Source organism: Armigeres subalbatus, chromosome 1, assembly GCF_024139115.2.
Source record: "Armigeres subalbatus isolate Guangzhou_Male chromosome 1, GZ_Asu_2, whole genome shotgun sequence".
In the NCBI taxonomy this organism is placed as follows: domain Eukaryota; kingdom Metazoa; phylum Arthropoda; class Insecta; order Diptera; family Culicidae; genus Armigeres; species Armigeres subalbatus.
In genome coordinates, this window is record NC_085139.1 from 292,341,798 (window position 1) to 292,368,127 (window position 26,330).

The window sequence follows — 26,330 nt, forward strand, 5'->3', positions numbered from 1 at the left end:
TAAAGAGTCAACTATATTTTGCATTCTTACTGTCAATTGTTGAGTTCATTCAGCGCCGCACTCTAGATCATTTTTAGCGCGATCGTATTGGGTTTCCTTACAACTCGCATCAAAATTGTATTTTCACAATTTCTCAACTTTCTCCTCAAAATTTAGTGATATTTTATAACACAGCAGTCCTCAAGACGAATCGATTAATGAGAAACCCGTGCAAATCGGTCAACCCGTTCGTGAGTTATATTGCCTCAAAGGAAATGCAAACTCATTTTTATATAGAGAGATTGTACCACAAACGTAATTATGTTTGAATTGTATTTATATCAGACTCTCATATCGGGCAGTTTGTTCACAAAAGTACGTTTCTCTCTGTCAAATCATATTCACAAATTGATAACAATTTGGGAATTCTCAAAAATGGGATTATGCATGCGAGTTAATTTGAAAAGAAATCATCATTGATTTTATAAAATCAAGATAATTCAACGCGGTGTGTGACAAAAAAATGAGCATCGCTAATACTTTCACTACGTGAAAATATAGCTCTTATGGGCCAAACACATGGGAAAACTGTCAAAACGCACGCAAACGTGTCCATTGTGTTTGACCCTTTAGGCTTTCATTTCGTGACTATTTGAAAAAATCTACCGAGGGTCCCAAACAACTTTTTTTTCTCCCTTAAACGGAACCTTTTAGTTGTAAAACAGTCAATTATTTACCACGTCACTACTAAATGAGTTTCCTCGATTTTTTTCTTCCAATCATCATATAAAAAATTAAGGAGGAATCGATTATTACCAAGTTATAGTCTAAATAACTTGTTTATGGAAGCTCAAGCGTCAAAGAGCATAACGAAGCCAAACTCGATAAATGTATGAAATCCTCTGAAAATAGCTGAGAAACGCTTGGATGGAGATTATGCACTGGTTCGATATCTTTTTTACATATATACCCAATTCTTTCTCAACACCTGCCAAAATTGAAACTTGTTATGCGAATGAATAAGTTTAACTGGTGTCATAAAATTATTCAAAACGATTGACCATGCTAAACAATAATCTACCATAGTAATATAAAAGCCTTCCTTAGCCATGCGGTGATATCCCAAGCAACATTACAAGTTTTATTCCGCTCTAGGGATGGTTTTCAAATATCAATTTAAAATAATTGTAACAGCAATATCCCTGATCTCCCTTGAATATATTGATATTTCTCCCTAATATATTAATAATGCAAATCAACTACCAAAAAAGTGTTTTACGTGGTGAAAACATTGTCTAATCATGAATTATTGGAACGATTAATTGAGATACGGTTTACACTGAGTGAAAGCTGTTGAGTATTCCTTTTAGCTATGTAGGTTTTCTTTTAACCTGCGCTTGATGGGGAAACTTCATTAACAGTATAACGAAAAAATAATTTTCTCCATACTAATTTGCATGCAAACTTGAAACGGCTTGTGCTAAATCAGTTTTAATCCAAATGAGCTCAAATTTTCAGGGGAAACTCAGAACATGGTAAAGAATCAGATGAGCACTGTGGATCTAAATCAATTTTTTGAACCACCCTAATGCTCATCTCACAAGTAGGTAAAATATTTTGATCATATCATCCTTGAAAATGTGATAAAAATCGTTACGTTTTCAAAAATCCTTAAGTCTTGAATGTCGGAATTCCATCGTTTTTCGAGCTCAAACAATCATTTTGTAAACTCTTATGCATCTATATATCTATAAATCATAAATCTATAAATCTCTACGAATTTTGTTAATTTACATTTAAATTCAAAAAGTGTAACAAAACATAAGTAAATTGATCAGGGTCACTTCCTTGCTGTTAAAAAATACCAGTGAGTTTAACCATTGCCTAGCGGTAATGTTTGCTAGCCAAATGTTGAATTCAATAAATTCGGCTCCGTAAGTGTGTGTGTATAACGATCGTCATATGTTGGGTAGTTTAATTATAACGTGTATCGTGGCGCCACATGTGGGGTCGCCAGAATTTCGTGAGAGTGAATCATATTGTTAATATTCTCAATCCATTTGAAATCTGGAATTGGGGGCTAGCGAAGTTGGATTTTTCTCACAATCCGTACGTGAAACCTAACTTCGGAAGTGGTGCGCTATTTTCATATCGCGAAGCGCTATACAGCGCACCACTACCGAAGTGAGGTTTAACGTACGCATTGTGAGAAAAATCCAACTTCGCTAGCCCCCAATTCCGGGTTTCAACTGGATTGAGTATATTCCTGCTGGTTGCTTCTCAGGTCATCGCAGCGGTCACTAAACACAACAGTGTCAATGAAAATCTCACCCACTGTATGCACTTGCCATGATAAACACTCTCCATGTACTCAGTGACTCCGGTTGCCTCTCACTAATACAATCGAACACTGTTGTCATTTCGCGAAAAGCACGTGGTTTTGTTTTGAGCGGGAAAAGTCTGCCTATCTTTTAACACGGCGGCTATCTTGACGTTTACCTTCACAGTCGAGCCTGCGAGTGTAAGACCGCTGCAGCATTCTAGGAAAAGATTAGCGCGACAATAGTACATTTGATAAAAGTGTTGCAGTCAAATGATCAAACAGCAACATGGTGTGCGAAACAGAGAGCAAGTAGGTGCACCGGCATGGTCCCGCCGGATACAGTTCAACGAGCTATATCAAATTCATTATACATTTCCACAAAAATATGCCTACCACACTTCTGCTACAACATTTGATTTTTCATTTGCATTCGATTAAACATAATCGATTAAGTTTGCAAAAAAAACATCAAGCATCCCTATTTTTTTCATGATGACATTTTGAAGTGTGTGTAAAACGATCATCATATTTTGGGTAGTTCGATTTACGTGTGTATCGATCCTTTCGGACGCGAGTTGGCGCCACATGTGGTGTCGCCAAAATTTCGTGAGAGTGAATCATATTGTTAATATAGTATATTTGGTTTTACTTAGTTTTCAACAAATTGCCACCTATATGGATTCGCATTATGCGAATTTTACAATGTACTTTGTGTTTCGTCTTTGACGTTCGTCCATTGTTACGTCCTTTGTGTTTTTGTGACACCTCTCTTTAGTCCCTAGCTGAATGCGTGTGAGTCTACATAATTGGCTTTCCTATAAATGGTTCCATTCTCCTTTCCAACTTCACTTCCTCTTCCTTTCCCCTTTTCACTTCCTTTTCCGTCAGGTAAATGATGAGAAAGGCCAGTGAAGGCGATGGCACAAATCTCCCAAATTGAGGGGAACGTGCCTCCTGAGCCGACGTTCTGATACCTGATACCTGATACCACAAAATGTTGAGGAGTTAAGAAGTTTTTTGGGACTCGCAACATATGTTGGTAGATTCTTGCCCAACCTAGCAACTATTTCGGCGCCCCTTCGAACTCTTACTCGTAATGGAACACCCTTCGTTTGGAATGAAGAGCAAGATACCGCATTCAAGAAATTGAAGAACATGATTGGCGATGTTAAACAGTTGAAATTTTTTGACAATAAATTGCATACTCGAGTTATTGCTGATGCCTCTCCTGTTGCCTTAGGAGCTGTATTAGTGCAATTCCAAAACGCGTTCGATGATTCGAATCCTTTCATCATTTGCTATGCAAGTAGAAGCTTATCCTCTACGGAACAACGTTACTGTCAAACAGAAAAAGAAGCTCTTGCATTAGTGTGGGCTGTGGAAAGGTTTTCCATGTATTTGATTGGTCGTGTGTTCGAGCTGGAAACTGACCATAAACCTCTGGAATCACTGTTTAAGTCAAGTTCTCGGCCATGCCCTAGAATCGAAAGATGGGTTTTGCGTTTACAGTGCTTTACCTTCACCGTGAAGTACAGGAAAGGTTCAACTAATATTGCCGATCCCTTATCGAGATTAACAGACCTTCGGCCAATGGAAACTAAAAATAAGGAACAAGAAGACAAGTTTCTTGTCTTGGCAATTTTAGAATCAACTGCCATTGACATCGGTGAAATTGAGGAAGCTTCTATTCAAGATGCAGAGCTAACCTTGATAAGGGATTCTCTTCGCTGCGGTACATGGAACAGGCTTGAGACAAAGGCATATGAACCGTTTAGAAATGAACTTGGTCTCGTTGGGGAGATCGTCGTGCGTAATAATAAAATGGTTATTCCTGTAAGTTTGAGGAGAAGATTTATGGAGCTGGCACATGAAGGGCATCCAGGAGAATCGGCAATGAAACGGAGAATGCGTGATAGAGTTTGGTGGCCTGGAATGGATAAGGAAATAGCTAAATGGGTGGCTTCTTGTGAAGGATGCCGACTAGTTGGGTTGCCTCAGAAACCAGAACCAATGCAAAGGCGTCCATTACCATCTGAAGCTTGGGTAGACGTCGCGATTGATTTCCTGGGACCACTGCCTTCAGGGGAATACCTGTTAGTCATAATTGACTATTACAGTCGTTATAAAGAAGTTGAAATCATGACAAAAATAACAGGCAAGGAAACGGTTAATAAATTGCATACAATATTCAGACGATTGGGTTTTCCTCGCACAATTACACTAGATAATGCCAGACAATTTATCAGTTTGGATTTTAGCGAATACTGTAAAACAAATGGCATTCACTTAAACTTCACAACACCGTATTGGCCGCAACAGAATGGAGAAGTGGAAAGACAGAATCGCTCTTTATTAAAACGTCTTCAAATAAGTTCAGCTTTGAAGCGTGATTGGCAAAAAGATCTAAACGAGTACCTTATTATGTACTATTCTACTCCACACTCCGTTACCGGTAAAACTCCAACTGAGCTTTTGTTGGGTCGTACCATTAGAACTAAGATTCCGTTCTTGAAGGAAGTTGAAACAAACCCAGTAACTGAAGAGTTTCAGGACCGTGACTGGAGTGGCAAATATCATTCAGGTCATCATGAAAATGAAAAACGGAATGCGAAGGAGTCCAATCTAAAGGAAGGAGATAAAGTTGTGATGCAAAACCTTAACCCTGGAAACAAGCTGAGCACCACGTTTGACCCAACCGAATGCACGATAGTGTCGAAATCAGGAACACGTGTTACGGTGCAGAATGAAATGACTGGGAAAACTTATCAACGCAACTCAGCACATTTGAAGAAGATCATCGAACCTGAAGAACAACGTCGAGTTTCTATGAATTCTTCTACTTCGCAGGATATTCAACGGAGCGATGCTGTGGCTGAGACCTCCAGCAGCCGAGATCATCTGGTGACATCTCAGGAACTGGATCAGCAACTGCAAAGCAACCTAGCGACCTATGAAAGGCCAAAATGTTCTAGCCGACGTCCTATGAAGTATGATGATTACGTGGTGAATGAGGACCATGGTGACTGCCGAAAATGATACCAACAGATAAATTTGGAGACGCATAGTGGCTGTACATACTTTACATACTTTGTACATACTTTGGACTCCGCAAGACGCTCCGATCGAAGTGGAATAAAATAAAATAATCCAACCTCGTCTTATGACAGGGAAGATTCTTTATTTAAAATTAAGCATTTATTTTCTTCCTTAAATTGAATTTACATGGATATCGTGAAATTTCTCTAATTTTTTTTTGCGCTAATTCTCAAACTAATGCTAATTATTTTTTTCTCTGCTGATGAATTGACGAAATTTCAAAGTATCTACCACATGTGAAATTACGATTCCTTGCCATCACTTCCTATCATCTAATTCACTCAGAAGTCGCCATAAATTCCCCCATCTGCACCAGAATAACCTCTCTTAGAAATCCATCAAAGTGTTTTAAAATTCCAAACAAACGCCAAACCTGGCTACCATTTGCATATCTACGGCCGCACATCCTCCAAAGTTCATTGACTATTAGGAACCCCTTTCGTTCGTCCGTCACTAACCAACCGCACAAACGAAAGCGGGAATGGTCATTTCCGAAAAAATAATAAAATCGCACAGTGCGCTAGACACTCAAATCCGGTGGACATTGTTTAATTGGAAGTAATTACCCTCAATTTAAATACTCAAATTTGATTAAATAGGTCTGAAGAACTTTATTATTAACAACATTATAAAATTTAATAAAATACTATAAAATGATTTTAAACGATTCAACTGCTAAATAAATCATCATAACTTTTCGAGCTACCAAGAATACACATGTCCGACCAATATATCGAAAACATCGCCAAGGCTTTGTCCGAAAGAGCCAATGCGTGCCCCATTGTGCACCGCCAAGATTTCAAACAGCCAACACCCGTGATCCCCCATGAACGGTCTTTACTTACGTTTCGCATAGAACAGCTTCGAGTAGTCGCAGTCCATCCTGATTGGTATTCCGGTGGCGTGGGGGTGCGGATGATGGTGATGATGGTGGTGATCGCCGGTGCCACCGATGCCGCCACCGCCGACAGTATTGACCGCGGCCGCAGCCGCTGCCAGCGATGGGAAGTGCGGATGGTGGGCCGCTGCTACTGCGGCGGCCACTGCCGACACGGACGAACCACTTGCCGCGCCGCCAATCGAACCGCCCACGCTCTGACCACCTACGCCGCCGCTGCCCCCGATGCTGCCACCCGGGCCGGACGAGGGATACGCGAGGGGGTTCAGGAAGGGATAGTTTCCTTTTTCAATTTTGACGGCTTTTGGGGGCACTTCCGGATGAGATGGGATCTCACCGTTTCGCGCGCGCACTTTCTATGAACCCAGACCGGTAACACACTTTCTATTTCGGTAGGCAGAATTCAGCCCCAAGAAGCACTTACACTTTTGCTTTGATTTCTTTTCTCACGCGCAACCTTTTATCGAGCGGTTGGCTATTTCAGCAACAAACAATTTCAATTAAGGCTTATCGTTTTACACCACTTTTTCTTTCAGCCGATGCGGTCAAGATAGGGCACGCCTCTTGCTCCTATTTCCAAGCAATTACCTACTTGGGATAAACACCTTTAGAGATAGATCATAAACACGTTAGTTTCAGATTTGGATCGAGACTATGACGGCCATGGAAAGCCAACTGAAGGCAACTTTTCTGGTGATCTGAAGCTGGTTAATGAAAATTTATGCCAATATTGAAATGTTCGAACAATGACTGCCAAGAAAGATCAATACAGGAATACCATTTATTACAAATTTGGTATCGAAACGATGACTGGAAAGAAAACTGATTGGAGCTATGACAGCTTTAGCGATTGAAAATAAATTCCAAAATACATAAATATCCTGTCCTATAATATTTTTCCTATTATTTTTTTACATTGGTATTTTTTTTTTCTTTTTTCAAGTAATCGAGCACCAAAAACTTCTAAGATAGAAACTTGAAACCTCAACAATTCAAATCAAGCGCGAGCCAAAGCCAGCGATTTGGCTCATCCATGCACAAATTCGGAGGCTTCGTAAAATCAGAACTTTTCGAAGGGTGAAAAGAAGTATTGGGCGCCGATGACCTTTGAACCAAGATTTTTTTATGTACAGGTTATCCGACTTCGTCAGTAGATGGGAATAACCAGCGCGGGGGGAAACATACATTTTCAGTGCAAAACGTAAACAAACGAGCATAAATTCCATACAAAAATCCAAGATGGCTGAGTTGGGGATATTGACAAGTCGGATAACCTGTACATAAAAAAATCTTGCTTTGAACCAGCTTCGGGTTGAATGCTATTATTGCCACGCAACGCCGTGGCCGCTTTTGGCTCTCACTCGAACATTTAATAAGGCACACCCGTTTTTCAATGCTTGCACTTTTCGTGACTAATGCTTTTAAGCAATAAAGAGCGAAATATTTAGTTGTATTTATTTATTTAAAAAACCAATTTCCTCCAAAAATACCTGAAAAAAGAGATTCCATTTTTTTTGTGGTATTCCTTCCGGATTTCTGTCAAGTTTATTCTTAAGTTTTTCGGCCGATTAACAACGATTCTGGAAACCACACAAGCCGAATTGATTGGACTTGTGATAAGCAACGCCGTCAGTTCAATCGCCGGAAGGATTCCAAGCTAGAAATCCAACGTACTATCTGGACGCAAAATCCAGACGCTAGTCCCCTGGAGAAGCAGTGCCCATGAAGATAATCTGCAGTCAGCAGTCAGCTGCCATGGTTGGGAATCGAGACTTCCTCATGATGTTCGAAGACGTATTCGGATTAAGCGCATGGTTTCAAAGACGGGATGTCGACTCGGGGAATATGTCTCGATTCAGATGGCTGAGTGACACCATTCGCCAGTTACCCTGAACCTGCTAACAACGAAAGGATAAATTACATTGGTGAGCCAGTTCTAATTAATCTATTTTAGGGTAATAAGGTATAATAGACCCCCTGAATAGACCCGGAGCAATGCCCGCGGTCGAAACAAATGAATAGTGCATAGTATATTAAAAGTGCAACAGAAGCCGGCACGTTTGAGCAAGCACAGAGTGTTCGATTGATAGCACGGGCAATGTCCTTGCTAATAATGTGATCAAGGAATGTAAATGCGCAAACATGTTTAGTGTAGGTATAATGTTGAAAAAATGGTAAGTAATACTACCTGATGAATCTTAAATGTATTTCCAAATATTGATTGCTTTTTTTTACTAAATACGCGCCAGGATCAAAGAATTGATTTTTGATCCAGGAAGTGTAAATGCACATCAGATATCGATATGTGGGTGTAATCACGCGGAGCTTATTGTACACGACTATAGCTTCGGAATGCTTGCGTTCTTGAAATGGGCTATAGGAGTTACAATAGAGCTATCACCTTCTAACTCCCGGATCTAAGATTCTTGCAATTATATTAAATTGAAATGGTTGCACGAATGTTTTATCCATAATGCCACTGCCAGACAGTGGGAGTTAGATTGTAATAACACACAACACACATCCCTTCTGGATTTTTGTATTGTTCGTGATCCTCCTTTTTAAGCTCTTGTAGAAAAGAAGAGCAACCTAACTAAGAAGTTAGGTGAACCATTTCAACCCATGGGTGATAACTTCATTGATGAAGAAGAAAAAATAACTGAAGCGTAGTTTCCCGTAGAATTAAGTACTTTGATGGACATGACATCAAAAATTTCCAAAGGCAAGTACATCTATCGCTTCACGGCTCATCGAAGTATGCAATGTGGTACGGTAACATGGAATCTGATTGTTCTCTGCAGTAAAATGATGTATTGGCAAGAATCGCCATGTGGAGTTAATTAGACTGTACAATTTTGGTACAGATTTATCAAATTAAAGTCCATATCTCGTCATTGCAAAAAATAGCGTGTGCAACTCGTTGCAAAACTCGATTTTTTCAGCACTCGTAGTATTTATCCAACTCGGCAAGCCTCATTGGATAAACGTTCAACTCGTTCTGAAAAATAATCATTTTGCAACTTGTTGCACAAACTACTATTTTGCAATTCCTGATCATAATATGTGGTTTACAGTTCGTCTTTGAGTGATAAAACAGCCTACTTTTCCATACCAACGAAATGGGTGCTTTAATGACATCTCTCTATGACATCAACAATTTCCAAACGCAAGTACATCTATCGCTTCTCGGCTTATCGAACTATGCAACGTGGAACGGTAACATGAAATCTGACTGTTCACTGCAGCAACATAATTTATTGACAAAAATGATCATGTGGAGACTGTACAATTTAGGTACAGATTTATCAAAAGTCCATTTTTCGTCATTGCAAAAAATAGCGTGTGCAACTCGTTGCAAAACTCGATTTTTTTTTCAGCATTCGTAGTATTTATCCGTAACGTACAACTCGTGCTGAAAAAATCATCTTTTTGCAACTTGTTGCACAAACTACTATTGTTTGAAGTGGTGAATCGATGTTGCGACAACACGTCGTTTTGCACAGCGATGGAAATCGACATTTCCATCGTGCAACCTTCATCTGCATGTGGGGATCTGTTTTCAGTAGCATCTCACAACAATGAAGTCATAACTAATATAGTCGTGATTCGTTAATTAGGCCACAACAAAGACAAAAAACTAGGCTAGGGATGATAAATATCTGAACGAACTGTTTATTTTCGTACAGCGCTCATGGTAGCCCGGTTTTTATTTTATTGTTTTCATATGAAAGAGGGAAAAGGAAAATTAATTTTGAGCATTCAAAAACGAGCGATTTGAAACGCTGTAAGGAAATAAACAGTGCGTTCAGATATAAAGTGATTCGAGCTTTAATAGCTAACTGATTTCGGCGAATGGTTTGATGGCAAATGTTAGGCTAGGTGTACCAGTTGTGGCTATAGCACCAGTTGTCGCACTAGTGCTTTATATGCCAAATGACCAATCAAATCACCGCAAATCAAGTTCATATCGATAAAGCATATTCATATGACACGATAACACCTTTGATTTCCACCAAAACAAGCAAAGCATAATTGTAAAAATTGATTTTGCTTAATTTTTCACGTCCTTTGCACCAGTTGTCGCACTAGTGGTCCCTATTTGGCCAGTGCCATAAGCAAACAATGGGATTTGCCAAATAAGGAACCAAAATTAAGAATAGTGCCACAACTGGTGCATGGGTTCCTATTATGGATTAATCAATTTTGAGGATAATAACAAATTTTATTGTGGTTTTCACAGCTGTTCTAAGGAGCAGGAAGTAAAACCTTTCGCTTGATATATAAAGTCCACCCACATGCCTTTTACTTATTTTTTTAAAAATAGTTGTTCTTATGTATGGCGACAATTGGTACACCTACCCTATATTCAACAAATTCTCCATTAGCCTGGTGGTAAGATGCATAGCAAAAGCAATATAACGCTGAGTTCGATAGATAATAATGGGAATTCGGAAAGTTTTTCCGTTGAATACGGAAAACTATCCTGTGGAAATACAAAAGAATCAATCGTAAAAATGATTTCCAATGGAAAATTGGAATAATTTCTCGTTAAAATTCGGGAGAATTTGCCGTGGAAATTAGGAAGTATTTCCTATTTAATATCTGCCAATGGAAATTTGTCTGGAATTCATACCGAGTTTCATCGGGAAATTGTTGCGAATTGCAACGGGATATTTTTCTGTTACAGAAAGTCCATTGCCATTCGAAATGAACTTCCCGCAAAAATGTCGAAAAAAATCTTACATTCGAGGAAATTTGCAGTGGGAATACAAAATAATTTAGCGTAGATAATGAAAAAAAGCTGAAGTAAGCTAAATATGAAGCTTGATGCATTACAAACTCATTTGTGCGATGGTAATCTTTGTAATTTTATATTTATCGTTCTGAGTAAAAATATTTTAATTTAAGCTGAAATCCTTTAGCAGACTGACTTTGCATGAATCATAAAGCTCTTCCTACTGGTGATGATGCTCCAAACATGAAGTTGTGTCTTTCTGTACAGAACATTTTTATCAAAATTCAATTAGCAATCACCAATGTAATACTTCATTGACATTGCATTTATTCGTATATCTCTCGGTAATATTGTTCTTGTATTTTGCCAAGACGAGGAACGTTCAAAATCGGACCTTCTCCGATCCTCCGATGGCTTAGTATGGGCTTGAGAAAAGCTGTATTTTTACTCATAATCCACGCATAATCGTTCTGGCTACTGATCACAAACCTCTTGTGGTAATTTTCGGTGAGCGTTTCAAGCCTTCTCCGTGTAGAGACTGCTGAAAGTTACAACTTATATGTATCTTACGAATATAAAATAGTCGGGGTTCTGTCGAACCGCACCAAGTGACTTTTTAACTGACTTGTGATATTTTGAACGGAAATTTTAATTGATATCAATTCATGCATACATTTGTTGATGAATATCCTCAGTTCTGGCGCTAAAGGTTATTCGATACGATTTTTGATCAATTGAATATGCTACATGAAAACTTGGGCAAGAAAAGGTTAATTTTTCATTTAATATTCTAATTAAGGCCGATACAAATATTTAAAAATAATTACGAAGAATTTAAATTAAATATTTGTAACGGCCACCGCCCTGGAAAGGGAAGCATTGCGAACATGTCTAGACATTGTCAGTCTGTTCCTAGGACTGGACCGCGTTACGATGAAGAATCAAAGAGGATTGGTAAATTAATGCCAGTTGATGCTTGTTCAGTAGCTTTAGATGAGATTATCACAGCAACTAATAATGATATGGAACTACAAGAACTCATTCAATAGCTGCCTTATTCTTCAAGACGTTGGTAGAAAACATTATCAAGGTGTAAACAATCAGCGAGTAGCATAGCCACCAATGGTGGTGTGGTTATGGAAGACCAAAGACCATTATGTATTGATACCATAACCTCTTAATATGATACCATTTCTTTCTCCGGGAGCTACTGAACCGCTCAGAAGAACTTCATTTGGCGGATTAGTTCAAAACTGTTCATTATATAGGGCTATTGTGCCCATTTGTATTCCGATCGTTTTTCATTTCCCCAAAACGATTTCTCGGCTAATATTCGCGAAAGTGTGCATCGTCTGCTGGGGAAATTAAGTGAGAATAGCAAACAGTATATTTCTGACAATATTTCCGAATCGTCGTTCCGGAAACGGAAGTTGAAAGTGCAGCCATTCCCAGTTGTTCTGAAAAATCCCAGCCAACAAATTGGTCCACATAATAAACTTTTAGTTCTGTTAAGTGCACTCTTACCCGATATAAAATGATTGTATAAAATGCATAGATTCCCTCTATGTGAACAAAAGTGGAGGCCATATACGTACAAATTAGTGTTATGGTACAACGAGATATACGACGTATTCTAACTTCAATTGAATATATAAACAATCATGATGTTTTTCTTCAGAGATCGCATATGCTCAGTCATACAGTTGCATAACAAGACTGTTACAACTTTGAAATCTAGAATAGAGAAAACAGCATGTATGCTGTATGAATGATATATCATATTATCAAAAAAAGAATTTCTTGTTATTGTATATGCAATAAAAAATATTTCTTAGATCAGATCTGAATTAAATCATCATGGAAAATGTTGTGGGCTTTAATGCATATATCTATATTCTAAACTTAACCTCCAGCTCCCAGTTTCGATGCTCGGACCTTCTCATTTATATTCTAGGACGCTATCAGTTCCTCCACGTTCACGCAGCTGTAAATCCATAATTTATACTTGATGGTAATATAGGATCCACGAATATAATCTGTAACAGACAACGCATTGCACTTTATACAACTTTATTTTGATGGTTGCATCAAGCAACATATGCGATTTGACTGAACACAAATACAATTTCATGTTACCGTTTGAACGATTCCTGAGTTATGAACTGCAATGTTTCCAATCTATGAGAATTGTCATAAAAAATCATTTTCAAAAACACTGCACCATAAATATTTTATTTTTCAATATTGCTTTGTATACTCCATGATGTTCTGAATTGAAACCTATAAAAAAGCTCAGGGTATAATTTGGGCTGTATAATTGGGCTGAATTTCATTTTTCTGTTATTAGAAAATGCCTTGCATTGTGTACGAGCTTGCATATAACTCACAGAAGTACTCAAATTCTAAACTTGTTTATCGTGGTGAGGTATCGCGAAGTTTATTCTGGAGTGGTAAAATAGGAAGGAACAGGTAGTTTTTTACTGATTTAAAATTTTGTTCTAATTTTACAAATATAAAGCAGTGTATGGATTAATTCTGCACTTGTTTGAACGGTTCTTGTTTTTATTTGCCATTCAGACTTTCAACAGTTTGGCTGAAATATAGGAATGATTTATAATAAAAAACAGACGATAACAATAATGTTGTGGAAAGGTTTATTTCCAAGTGTAAAAATCTGGCCATAAATAGTGAAAAAATGGGAATGGGTATGGGATGTCAGCTAATAAAAATGAAAGTGGATAAAATCGGAAACAGATAAAATCAGGATGTTATAAATCGGGTCTGTACTGTATATCTTTTTCCGTATCGGGTTGGGAGTCCTAGTTAGCAAGCTATTAATCCTAGTTAGCAACAACGGAGTTCTATATGGACTATTATATCGTACATCAGTTTTTTAGTGAATATCAGGCTTCTTCTTAGTGCTAACCAGTGGAATTCTGGAAACTTTGTTTGTTCCTGCCTATTCACTGAATGCTCAAAAATAAACAATCAATACGCTCTTTAATACACTAAGCGACAAATAAAAGTAAGTATTGTATTGAAAATCGTGCTAAAAATCAAAACTCCAAATAGCAGAGTTGAAATATACAATATACATGAAATTATTATTACAAAGGACTTTATAATCAAGTCTCAAATGCATTATAACTTCAGATGGAATTAAATACAATTGTAGAATTATTCGCGATATGTGATTCCATTTTGAGTTTAAATTGCAATTTATACAACTAACGATATAGATTATAATTCGATCGTTAGTTTGCATTATATGTGACCTTTGTACAATTTCCCATGACTTTCGTTTGATTCATATATGATTGCGATTTGATCTGCGAACATATATGATTTTTTTTGTACATTCATATACGATTGCTGGTTTGCTGGGATGCTGTAATGTGTTAAAAGATAAGACTAAAAGATCTATCGTCTCAGTATTTTAAGAGTTATAGTTAATTCTGTAGCTTAGCACAGTTCTCCATTTATCAACTGTGGAAGGAGGCAATCAAATATATTTTTTTAATCGTAGTTGTTAATAGTATCGTTTAAAACCAATTTTTTTTTAAATCGTAAAACAAAATTAAATTGTTGCTAAGATACTATGCAGCGTCTAACGTCATGATAGGGTGTGTCAATAAGTCATTAAAAATCGTACCGGTTGCTTATTCAAAACATTCGATTCGAACCGGCAAACAGAGTAGGCATTGCACGCGAAACGGTTTTGTTTGGTCAGTATTTTATTCGCTCAATTTTTCGTCTGATGATTTTTTTGTACTGGTGGTTGAACCGGTATTCTGTTTTAAAAACAGTGACACGCATGTGAATAAATGTCGTTCAAAGTCCCGTTCAGAATGGGAAACTGGAGTTCAGTGGTGGAAGGTTGAAGCAATCTTGAAAAACTTGCAGCTTCCAGATCATCAAAGCTGGTAATACATGATTTTGGTGAGCGCTTTCCGATTTGCTTTTATGTGTTCCTGAATATTGCAAAAATATTCTCAATGTTCAATGAAAGAACGAGTCATGATAGCTTTTGGAAACAAAGGTATGGATGTTGGAGAACTTATCCCAAGTAATATTTTAAGTTTTACAACGCTCTTGAAGACCATAATATACTCTACAAGAGTATAAAACTAGCATAAAAATGTTACTAGGGATTTAAAACTTTACTTGGCTTATCCCTAAAAATTCTCTGTACTCCGTTCAGCATCTTTTCAAAAGCATTTTCCACCAGCGATACGCCTCATGAAATTATGTACAGCTGTACATAAGGTAATATTATGTACGACAGTTGTATCGCATCTGATCTGATAGAATGGAATTGTCACAGTTCGGATGTACGGATCCAGTAAACCAAGTTTTTATACAGAGTTTTTGCATAATTATGGCCGTACGATTGAACTTCTATATATGAAGCAAGTAAAGCCATAACTACAATGGTTTTGTGTTTTTTTTAGGAAATCTCGCTTAACTTTTCAAAAGGACCTAAGTAACATTTTTTCATGAATTAATTTGAATACTGCAATCAATAGCTTTCATGTTGTTCTGTTGATTGCGCTATTCAAATTAATTCACGAAAAAAATGTTACTTAGGTCCTTTTGAAAAGTTAAGCGAGAAATGTCCACAATCTGATCTGATATGCTCCATAGAAACGCCCAATTATCTATACTAGAACAGTAGTAGGTAGTAGTCCAAACAGTAATTTCTACTGACACTACACTATCCCCATGGTTATGGAACGCCTAACGGCGTTTTCAACATTCAATTACTCTAACACGCCACGAAATCAACCAATTGTGGATATTTATACATGAAAAGTTCACAGTAAGCTTTAATGCAAATATTAGTTACAAATTCGTTCATACTGACAATGTGATTACTGCAATATAACACTAACCTACAAATATTGCTTTTGGTCCTGGATGTCCTCTCAAAAATAATTAAGAAGCGTTTTTTCTGTTAAATAACTTGGCTGTGCATATGCACAGCACATGTTTCGAAATGGACAAATTGATATGAAATTTTCGGAAAAAAAAAATCTACGTGTCTTGGAGGGACACGAACCCTCTACCTCCTACTCTCTAGATAGGCGTGATAACCCCTACACAACAAGACCACTTAAAGGTCACGTTTGCGGAGAAGCCATCAGAATCCGAGTGCCAACCTTCACCGCGATTAGCACTTTTTAATATCTTTCGGATGCTTGATTTGTCCAATCGCACATGTGCTTTACTGTTGTATATCCACAGTCAAGCGAGTGCACATTGTTTATTAAACGAGAGGATCACACTCTATGCCCCCAACAACGGGCTGGGCGGATTGGTATAGAGTGCGAATCAATCATACTCTGCTGTGCCAAAGGCTTGACGTTTCATGCATTTGTCATTTGGCATCAAAAACAAAAATTCGATTTTCGACTTTTCCTTTGGTCTTTCTTGGGAAAATTTTCATTTGTAAACATTTCAAAACTTTGATGATTTTTAGGCACCCCTAAATCATGACCGATTGAGCTCAAACTTTGCATGCATATTTTGGGGTAATGAAACATGTGAGCAATGTCGTTTTTTGAAATTCGAAAATGTCATTTTTTTTAGATTACGTATGTATAGCGGATTGGAAATGAGAAATTGTTTTTTTGCCATAGTATCATAGCATCGGCTTAGTTGGCAGAAAATATTCTATACTGTTTTCCCAAATGATTATGTGGCAATCGCTTCTGTAATTTTGATCTTATGTTATTCATACTCGAGGTTTATTGTTCACTATAACTTGTCGTAGCAAATAACGAAGGTTTTACCAAAAAAAACTATATTGGGATTCTGAGCACCATCCGCTCGAGATTCTGAGCAAAATTCGTTCGAGGTTCTATACAGAATCCGTCTGAAATTCTGAACAGAATTCGTTAGAGATTCTGAATGAATGAATTTTATGAAACTATTCACGATTATAAATCGATCTTCAACATCATAATGATGTGATCTTGACAGGCTCCCGAGTGCATCGAGATATTAGGAATATTAAAAGGCTACTCCTGCCATATAATGCTTATCAATGGCCCACATTCAGTATATTCTCAAAAAACTTCACGGGCCGCAGGGAAAGGCTTCACTTTGGGCTGCACTTTGGGGATCACTGCTCTAACACAACAAACACTTAATAAACACGTTAAAGAAATAATGATAGCATTTGAGTACAAATATTAATCAACATTCGCTCACTTTGAACGATTGATTGTTTATCCTCGGGATAGACGAACAATTGAACACCTATTAAAATAGATTTAATAACGAAATGCTGGAAATGCTAATAAAAAGTATCCATACTAATCACTTTCCCTGGTAAATCTGGATATATGTTTCTGACTACCCCGACAACTAAAACAACATTCTTCTCCTAGTAATTGTGGAGATGCAGAGATATTCTCGATCTACATAGCCGCCGTTGCTTTGATGCGGTGAGTGCAAAATGAGTTACCTTGATTGATCCATTCCAGGATTTTTTATTTGCGGTTTATTTGGGTGGAATTCGTTTTCAACAGCTACTTGGAGGGTATGAAAAACCACTGCCAATGGAAAACATGCGACCATATTATGAAAAGTGAAGTAAATTTGATGGAGAAAAATTTGCTTTTGAATGTAAACAATCGCTTCGGTCGACTTTTCTTCCTGACTTTCGTAGCGCACTCTACCACAGAAACGTCTCGAATTCGCATATGAAAATATTACCGGGGCCAAGAAAATGCAAAAAATGTCAAAATCTGATATTATTCTGTTTTTCATTCATTCGACTTTTCAACTTTTCAAGCACTGCAAGGACGAGCTTTATCCCTTTCTCACTGCATAGAAATTAGAAAATAACAAAACCACTTTATCGAGGTATGACTCTACAAAAATACACTCTTCAGCCTACCAAACCTTCGCATTGTTGTAAACCTGCTACTTGTTGCTTAGCACTTGCTTTGTTCGCGAGTACGGGGCACAGTAAAAACAAAAGGCTTGGCCAAATCGCGAGCAAAAGTCACGATAGCGAGTATTCGTGGTTTTTTTTTTCGTCCGGAAAGGTTTGATTTCATTTCCAAAAGCCACAATAACAAAAAAAATGTATGCTAGCTTGATCAATAATGTCTAAATATTGCCCGATATGTGCCTATTTACGGCATGAGGGCACATTATGCCCAAAAAACCTTTGCACAATGTATGCTGTCGAATTTCGATAGAAATAAATTTCATCTTCTGATTTTTTTTTCCAATTTTCTTATTTGATATGAAACAAAAACAAACGGTTTTCTCTTGTCATAATACGAGTTCGTACTATCCCATTTAATCCCACCACTTCATTATACCTTTGAAAGATATGTTTTTCGACCTCCACAGTAAGGCCGTCTTTACTGTCTCGGTCTTGATTCGACTATACGAGATATTGAAGGTCGAAATGAGATAGTACGAACTCGTCTTATGACAAGTGAAGACATTTCACACGAAGGTCATACCAAACGATTTTCAATTTTTCCTTGAGAAATTTTTCAGGAGTAAAAATTTAAAATGTTAGGGTTCAAAAATTAAGAGAAACCCACCACGGTATTGTGGAAATAAAATGTTTGATTTGATAATGAGGACCAAAACATAATTTGGACTTAGCTTGGTTTTCTATAATATAATAATTCAGGATTCGAGTGGGGTACGGGTTTGCAAAATGCGAAACCCGAGCATGTCTAGTAAAAATATTCAAACTTTGATCGGTTAGAGCTTTAAATTGTTAAATTTCAATTCCAACATTTTTGCATTGACGCACCGCTACTTGAAAAATCGTTACCCCGCTGATCCGTACTTCATAACACTGGTTCAATTTTGTAGGAGCCAATCAATTACGAGCATTCCATTTTATTATAACTCTGTACAATATCACAATCAAATACATTCGCGCAGACTATTTTTGATTCGTTTCACTACGCTTATAATTCAAAACCTCAAATATGCCATACTATTCTAACTTCTATTTAATGCTCAGTAGGGTGGCTCAAATTAGTATGGGAAAACTTTTTTCAATTTTTTTGATGGGCCGCCCTCTTATTCGGTTCTATTTGATGCCCTGATGCTCTGGACAAAATTTCAGCCAAATCGGTCAACGTTTGGGCAGTGCTAAACTCGTTGGAAGTTTATATGCAAAAATGTATGCAGAAATATCAAAAAACAGTAAATTTCAGCTGGACTACACAACTTACGATGAAAAACCATGATACTCATTCAGATTTTGGAGAATTTAATACACAATGTTATGCAGAAAACCGCGAGAAGATTAGAGTTTGCCCGGCTAAGTTATTAGCATTTCTCTGAAGTGGGGTTTGAGCAAATTTCGTTTCTTTTACCTTTGAAAAGAAATAAATTCACCCCTACAACACTCCAGTAAAATGCTAATATCTTTGCGTAATAAACTCTAATCTTCTCGCGGTTTTCAGCATAACATTCTGTATTTAATTTTACAAGAACTGAATGAGTATCATGGTTCTTGATCGTAAATTGTGCCGTCCAACTGCAAATCACTGTTTTTGGATGTTTATGCATACATTTTTCCATATAAACTTGCAACGAGTTTAGCACCGCCCAAACGTTGACCGATTTGGCTGAAATTTTGTCCAGAGCATCAGGGCATCAAATAGAACCAAATAAAAGGGCGGCCCATCAAAAAATATGAAAAAGTGTTTTTTGAGCCACCCTAATGCTCAGTCATTTCAGTTATTTATTCTACATCCAAATAGATAGCAATGACTTATGCTAATATGGATCACAAATAAATCGCGGGGTCCAAAAGTTTGATGCCCCCTCGAAAATTTTAAATAAGAATTAGAAGCAATAGGAAACAGGGGAAAAAATCTGGCAGACCTTCATTTGCAAATTTGTTAAAATTTTCCGGTAAAAAAATGTGAAAAATCTCCATGAAAAATTTGCAATGAATCTCGCAGGGAAATTTGTATTAATTAAAAGGTATTCCCCTGTATTCGTGTGTAAGCTCGAAAGAATTCTTCGAGCAAGAATTTTCAGTAAATTATTTAGAAGAATTTCTCGTGAAAATTCAGAAGAATTTCTTAACAGCTGTTTTAAATCATTTTTTATAACAGGGGAGTTTCAAAAGCTTAAAACTGTTCTACCGCTCAGTTCTATTTTCTGCAGCATTGAACCACGAATGAATCACAAGATTCAAGTATTTTTCAATTGCTTTGGTGTTAGAATGCGTTATTTTATCTACCAGTCAATCCACTGTGTAATTAGGGCGCCTTGCTTAACCCCAACTATTCTACTCGAACATGAATAGAACACTGCTGGGAAAGCAGCGACTTTGTTCTATTTGGAAATACGAACTATTGCAAACTCATTGGAATTATGAGGAATTTCCTAACTCGGAGGAATCTCACGTGAACATTTGAAGAATGTCTCATATGTTAAGAATTTCCTATGAAAATTCGATGAAATTTCCCCAGGAATTTGTAGGATTTTTCCATAGATTTTTGAAAAAAATTCTAGAGGAAGCTCGGAGAAATTTCTCTTGGAAATTTTGAGAAATATCGTGTGGAAAATTAAAAAAGTTTTCTAAGGACAATCTGAAAAATTATTTGTAAAAAATTCTTTGTGTTATGTTATTATCGTTTCCGTCCCTGACGTTTGTTTTAAGGGCTTTCAAAAATTCAAACTGCGGTAAAAACTACATTTTCGACCGATCCTTCGCATCAACTTGCACTTAATCCGGATGGATCCCAATTTTTGATTCATACTGTCAATCCAAAATACGATTCCAATATGATTTTATTATCCGTTGGGGTCAGTTCAATGAGTGACGTCACTATTTGCGTTGCATAAGATTAGCGGGAGAGTAAAAGAGACAAAGAGATCTGCACCACCTTAGTAAAATCTTGCTCTTTGTGGTCAGTTGTTTAAAAAAATGGTCATTTACTAATTTAAGGCAAAACAGGTCTTGTGATACCTCAAGCTTCATAATTTAACAAAACCATATTTTTAGAGTTTCTGGGTCACTCGGGCTCAATCCGGTCACATCGGCCATAATCCGGAAATCCTACGGATTGTGGCCGATGTAGCCGGATTGAAACCAAGTGGCCCGAGAGAGCTAATAATCACCCTTATTCTTGTTTACGTACGAACGCGCTTTAGAACGAAAGCTGATGCGCATTCTCGTTTACGCCAGCAAAATCAAATGGGGAAACCATTCGAACGAACTGCATTCGTTCGAAAGTTTCGTTCGTCCGTAAACAAAAATAGGGGTGAATATAATTTCCAGCATTGGTTTGAAAAATCATGAAATTTGCGGTGTCGCACGATCTATTTTAACTCAATTTAGAATAATAGCCATCCGGAACGTCGCCAGGATTGTGGATGATGTTGCCGGATTGAACCCGAGTGGCCCAGGAACCCTAAAATAAAATTTCTATAATTGCATTTCTAAATCATGACGTTTTAGATGTCACATGACCTATTTTGACTCAATTCGGGAAATGGCTATTCCGAATGTCCCCCGGATTGTGGCTGAAGTGGTCAGATTAAACCCGATTTACCTAGGAACCATAACACTACAGTCAAACCTCCATGAGTCGATGTTCTATGACTCGATATCGACTCATGGAAGCAAATTATGCCATATTAAAAAATATTTTCTGGGTTACTCTGATGGTCCCTTCAAACAGCTTTTCAAAGATTTGCTACACTCTATCTCGATATTTCCATGAGTCGATGGTCCCTTCAATATCGACTCATGGAGGTTTGACTGTATCATTCCGGTCATTATTTTGTGAAATCATAAAGTTTGATGACCTGTTTTGACTTAAATTTGTAAATGGCCACTTTTTTGAAAGCAACTCACCCCAACGGATTCTGTAACAATTCTGGAACTGTACTGTGGATTGAAAAATCAAAATTGTAATCACGCAGAAGAATTTGCGCGGTGTTAATACAAAATAGGATAAATGTTTGAAGAAAATCGAAATATCACCCTTTTAATAATAAGTAAAATAAATAAGTAAAGGAATCAATTGAGCCAATATTTATTTTTTGACAGAAAAGGTCATTCAAGCTTAGCTACGAGGCATACCAGCCATTCATGCATTTGTATTTTTTTTTCGAATACTTTCGTGCCCAGGAAAATGAGAATAATCTCTTTTCTGAAAAAAAAAACATTGCACAAGCTTTTATTGTTTCACCGACGTAAGAGAAAAATAACAAAAAAAAATACCAATGATAAAAATCCCACGAAATTTGAACCAATGTCAATATTTTAGAGAAACTCGGTGGAATTGAATTGGAGTTGAGTTGTACTCTGTTTTGCCACAGTTTTACCATTCGAGCCATCAGTCAATGATTCCACTGTTTTTGGTAGGTACTTTCTGATGATAACTTAAAAAAAAATACTAAAAAAAATTTAGTTTCGTCAACAAATTTCTCCGAAGAATTAATTTTCGCAACTATTTGATTAACAACAATTATTTATTCAAATTTTTCCTACAAATATTATATTTTTCTTATTTACAGCGAAACCCAGAAAAGACATTCATCAAAATAAAGCACTCCAAAGCTGCTGCGAATGATCAATTCGTCAATCTGAATCACCAGGAAAGTTGCCCCGCAGTTATTACTGCTCTCCGACTTTCTGATCTCCAGCTCCCTGCCTCGCACAACTCACTCACTTTTAATGGTCAACTTCACAGGGATAATCCATGCCAGACGCGCGCTTATCGTGTTTTTGATTTTAATTGAAATTCAAACAATATTCCCTCCCGACGGAACGAAACCACGCGGCGGCCGACGGCACACAAACGAACATCCCAACAGGCGAGGGCAATAAAAACACACAAAACTCAAAACTCGCATGTACCGGTACCGTCGCCTCTACTGGCCTGTCGTACGCAATGGAAAACAAACAACGGAACGAGAAGCACCGAGAAACCGAGAGACCGACCTCCGAACTAACCGAATCAACCGGCTGACAACCGCACACACATGGGAAAATCTATTTTCACTTCCTTCTGCGGGTTTTCCCTTGGCTCGTAGTTTCTTGCCAACGAACCACGAGCGAGGTTTTTCACGACTTCACTTTTGGTAGTTTACACTTTGCCGAGTGCTCATTCAGAAGTCAAGTTTCCTTCACCATCTTTCCCACAAAACGGAGAACATATCTAATCATCCTTCCGCATCGAAAGTGTCACAAATTTGTGGTGAACCGCGTGTTCAACCTGTTGTTCTGATCACCGCTCCGTCGATGCTGCGTCCTCTCCCCTGCTGTTTATGACATAATCTCAGCGCTGTCACCGCCAATCATCTCGGGTACGGCACACAGATCCCGCGCGCGAGCTTCGACGACGGAAAACACTTCCGCGTGCGACTCAAACCGACCAGAACACGAATCCACCCACGCTCGACTAAGCCAATCGACTATGGTTTCGCACGTGCGTCTCGGTCTACGCAAATCGCTTCCAGTGGCTTCAAATTCGGAATAAAACCGCTTATTAGTCCTGTTGGAAGTCGTACCACAACAAAGCTAGCCCCTGCCGGTGCGCTCGCCAAAACCAAAACGCGGTTCAACAACGAGAAGGAAAGCACGCGTCGCGTCGTCGGTCCGCGGCGGTTCCCGACCAATAGCAGATCTAGAATGGCAAGCGAAATTTAAATTATTACAAAACAACACACGGCCCGAGTCGGCAGCGCACCAGTTCAGTTGTAGATGCAAGAGTGCTTGCTCTTCCCATTAACTGGTATAGCGCCCAGCAATACATACAACAACCGCGGAGCCCCAACGTGAGCGAAATTGGATTGGATCGGTCGGTATAATAACTCTTTTAGCCTCCCGCTTGGTCGTCCCGACCGGACCGACGCGACGCCGACGTCGGTGCCGTCAGCATGTGGAAAAAAGACGGCGGCGTCGTGCTCCTCCGGGTTCTCACTCTCTCGCTGACATCTCTCCCGCGGCGTCTTATCGGTACGCTGGCTCAGTTTTACTCATAAATCATTGGTTCGAGTTGAATTCAATAGCTTCCCGTTGTTCTTCATCTACATGACATATGAAGTTAAACATAACATATAGACAAAATCTACGCAATTGTAATCCTAGCAAAAAAATAATAATATTGTTGCCGATTTATTTCAGTTCATAAACATAACATGCTAACTGCTGTGTAGTAACAAACTAGAGTGCATGAAGCATGGGCACTCAGTTGCTCACCCATACTTGGCGCGTTGTTTTTCCCGAGCACATGCAGCCACACGCTTAAAATCAATAACACAGAGATGTGTTTGCATCACACAAAACGGACCTAATGTGGAACATCCCCTAGATGAGCGATAGTTACACAGCCACAAAAATAGCTCGTGTGGTTTTATTTGAGCTTGGATTTCAATATTTTCAACAGTATTTGGTTCCTCATGAAACAAGGAATCTGTACAAACGTTTACATGTTGAAAAGGACCGTTATCACGACCGTACGAGGCATTTTTGTGCCTGTGTAACTGTCGCTCATCTAGGGGATGTTCCACATTAGGTCCGTTTTGTGTGCTGCAAACACATCTCTGTGTTATTGATTTTAAGCGTGCATATCCCGCGCGTTTGGGTTTTCTCTCCCACACGGAGTGGGCAACCAATAAAGAAAAGCGGTGCAAGAACGGTATGCAGCGATGTGAGAAATACAATTTATACTAACTCCATTTTGCAAATATTATAATCTACAAAAAAAAAAGAAAAATGTTTGCGAGGCTCATGTGATATTATTTGAACATTGTGAGCACATTGGCCACTTCCGGAGATTTCCTGGGAATCGGATGCCCCCAGGAAGGTGATCACTTTTTTAATGGTTCTGCAACCCAGCTCTTGCAACACATCTAATTTTATGTTTTTGCCTTTCGCGGATACTAAGTATACGTAAGGGCATAACCAGAGGAGGAGCAAAGGGGAGGGGGTGTGGAAAGATTGAACGGGCACTAAAATGAATTCCTTTAAACATGTGCACTTTACTTTCCAATCATATTCAGATATAAGTGGTTGAAATTTAAAATTTTCCCAAAAACATGTTAGGGTATCCGGGATCCATAATATATGAAGGTTCGAACCAACTCGAAACATTTCGGGCTCAAGAATTCTCCTTACAATTCTTCTAGTAGCTCCCTTAGGAACTTCTAAATTCCTTCGGAAAGTTATCCACAAATTCCTCTGAAAATCGTTCGAAAATCCTTTTCATGTAATTGTAATTCCTTCTTATCTAGAAAACCGTCACTATTTTTTTTGGAAAATCATGAGAAAATTTCTTGAAGATTTCTCCAAGTTTTACTACTAGACATTTCTTCGGCTATTTTTCCAAAAAAATCTCCGGAATTTCCTTCAGTAATGTATTTGAGAGTATCTTCAAAAATACATACGGAATTTCCACCCAAAATACCACCAGAAGTTTCTTCAGAGATTTATGACGGAAATCCTCCGAATTCGCTCCATAATTTCACTAGTAAATCTATCAGAAATTCCTTCGGAAATTCTTCTAGGAACTTTTCCTTTAATTCCTCCAGAATATCATCCAGGAATGTTTCCGGGAATACCTCCATAAATTCAATAGCGAAATCCTCTAGGATTTAATTTTTGAATTCTTTTTGCAATTGCTTCAGAATCCTTTAATAATTTCTCTAGAAATTTCTTTAGGAATTTATCCAGGAATTCGTCCAAGCAATCACCCGCAAAATGTTCCAGATATTTTTCCGGGAATTCCTTCAGGTACTTCTCCAGGAATTCCTTCAGGAATTTCCCCGGGAATTTTTCCGCGGAATTGTCCTAGAATTTTTTCCGGACTTCACTCGGAATTTACTCCAGAATTTCATTCAGAAATTAATTTGAGAGTTCCTCCAGGATATCTTCCAAGAGTTCTTCCAGGAATTTCTTCAGAACAAACCTCCGGGAATTTAGCTGGTAATTTCTTCAGAAATTCATCTGAGAATACTTGCAGGATTTCATATGAGAATTTCCTTGCGGGAATTCCTCCGGAAGTGCTTCCTCCGGGGAGCTCTTCCAGGAGTTTCTCCAAGAGTTCCGCCGGGAATTCCTCCAGGAACTTCACAGGGAATTTCTGGAGGATGATTAAATTATTTTAGAGCGTCTTAGGGGAAATGCTACAAGGTTAAAATACTGTTATTCTTCCATTTACTTCCACGATTCACTTTTTATGTATCAACAAACAGATACGTATTTCGTTTCCTACTTGGAAACTTCTTCAGTGTTTTGTTATCGACTCGAAGTAGGAAACGAAATACGTATCTGTTTGTTGATACAT

The 26,330-nt window shown here is 38.1% G+C and overlaps 1 protein-coding gene across 3 annotated transcripts in view; it reads right to left on the reverse strand.

Annotated features, from left to right (window-relative positions):
- LOC134207722 (protein scalloped) overlaps positions 1-23,656 on the reverse strand; it is a 601,300-nt gene extending 577,644 nt beyond the window's left edge. For 2 of the 3 annotated variants that reach the window (XM_062683563.1, XM_062683561.1), the window contains exons 1-2: positions 22,713-23,656; positions 6,244-6,901 (exon numbers count right to left, since the gene is read on the reverse strand). In XM_062683563.1, the coding sequence (XP_062539547.1) occupies positions 6,244-6,280 (37 nt within the window). In that variant the 5' untranslated portion in view covers positions 6,281-6,901; positions 22,713-23,656. Of the gene's footprint in view, positions 1-6,243; positions 6,902-22,708 lie in introns of all 3 variants that reach the window. The other variant, XM_062683562.1, reaches the window with a different exon arrangement.
- Positions 23,657-26,330: the final 2,674 nt, after the last annotated feature.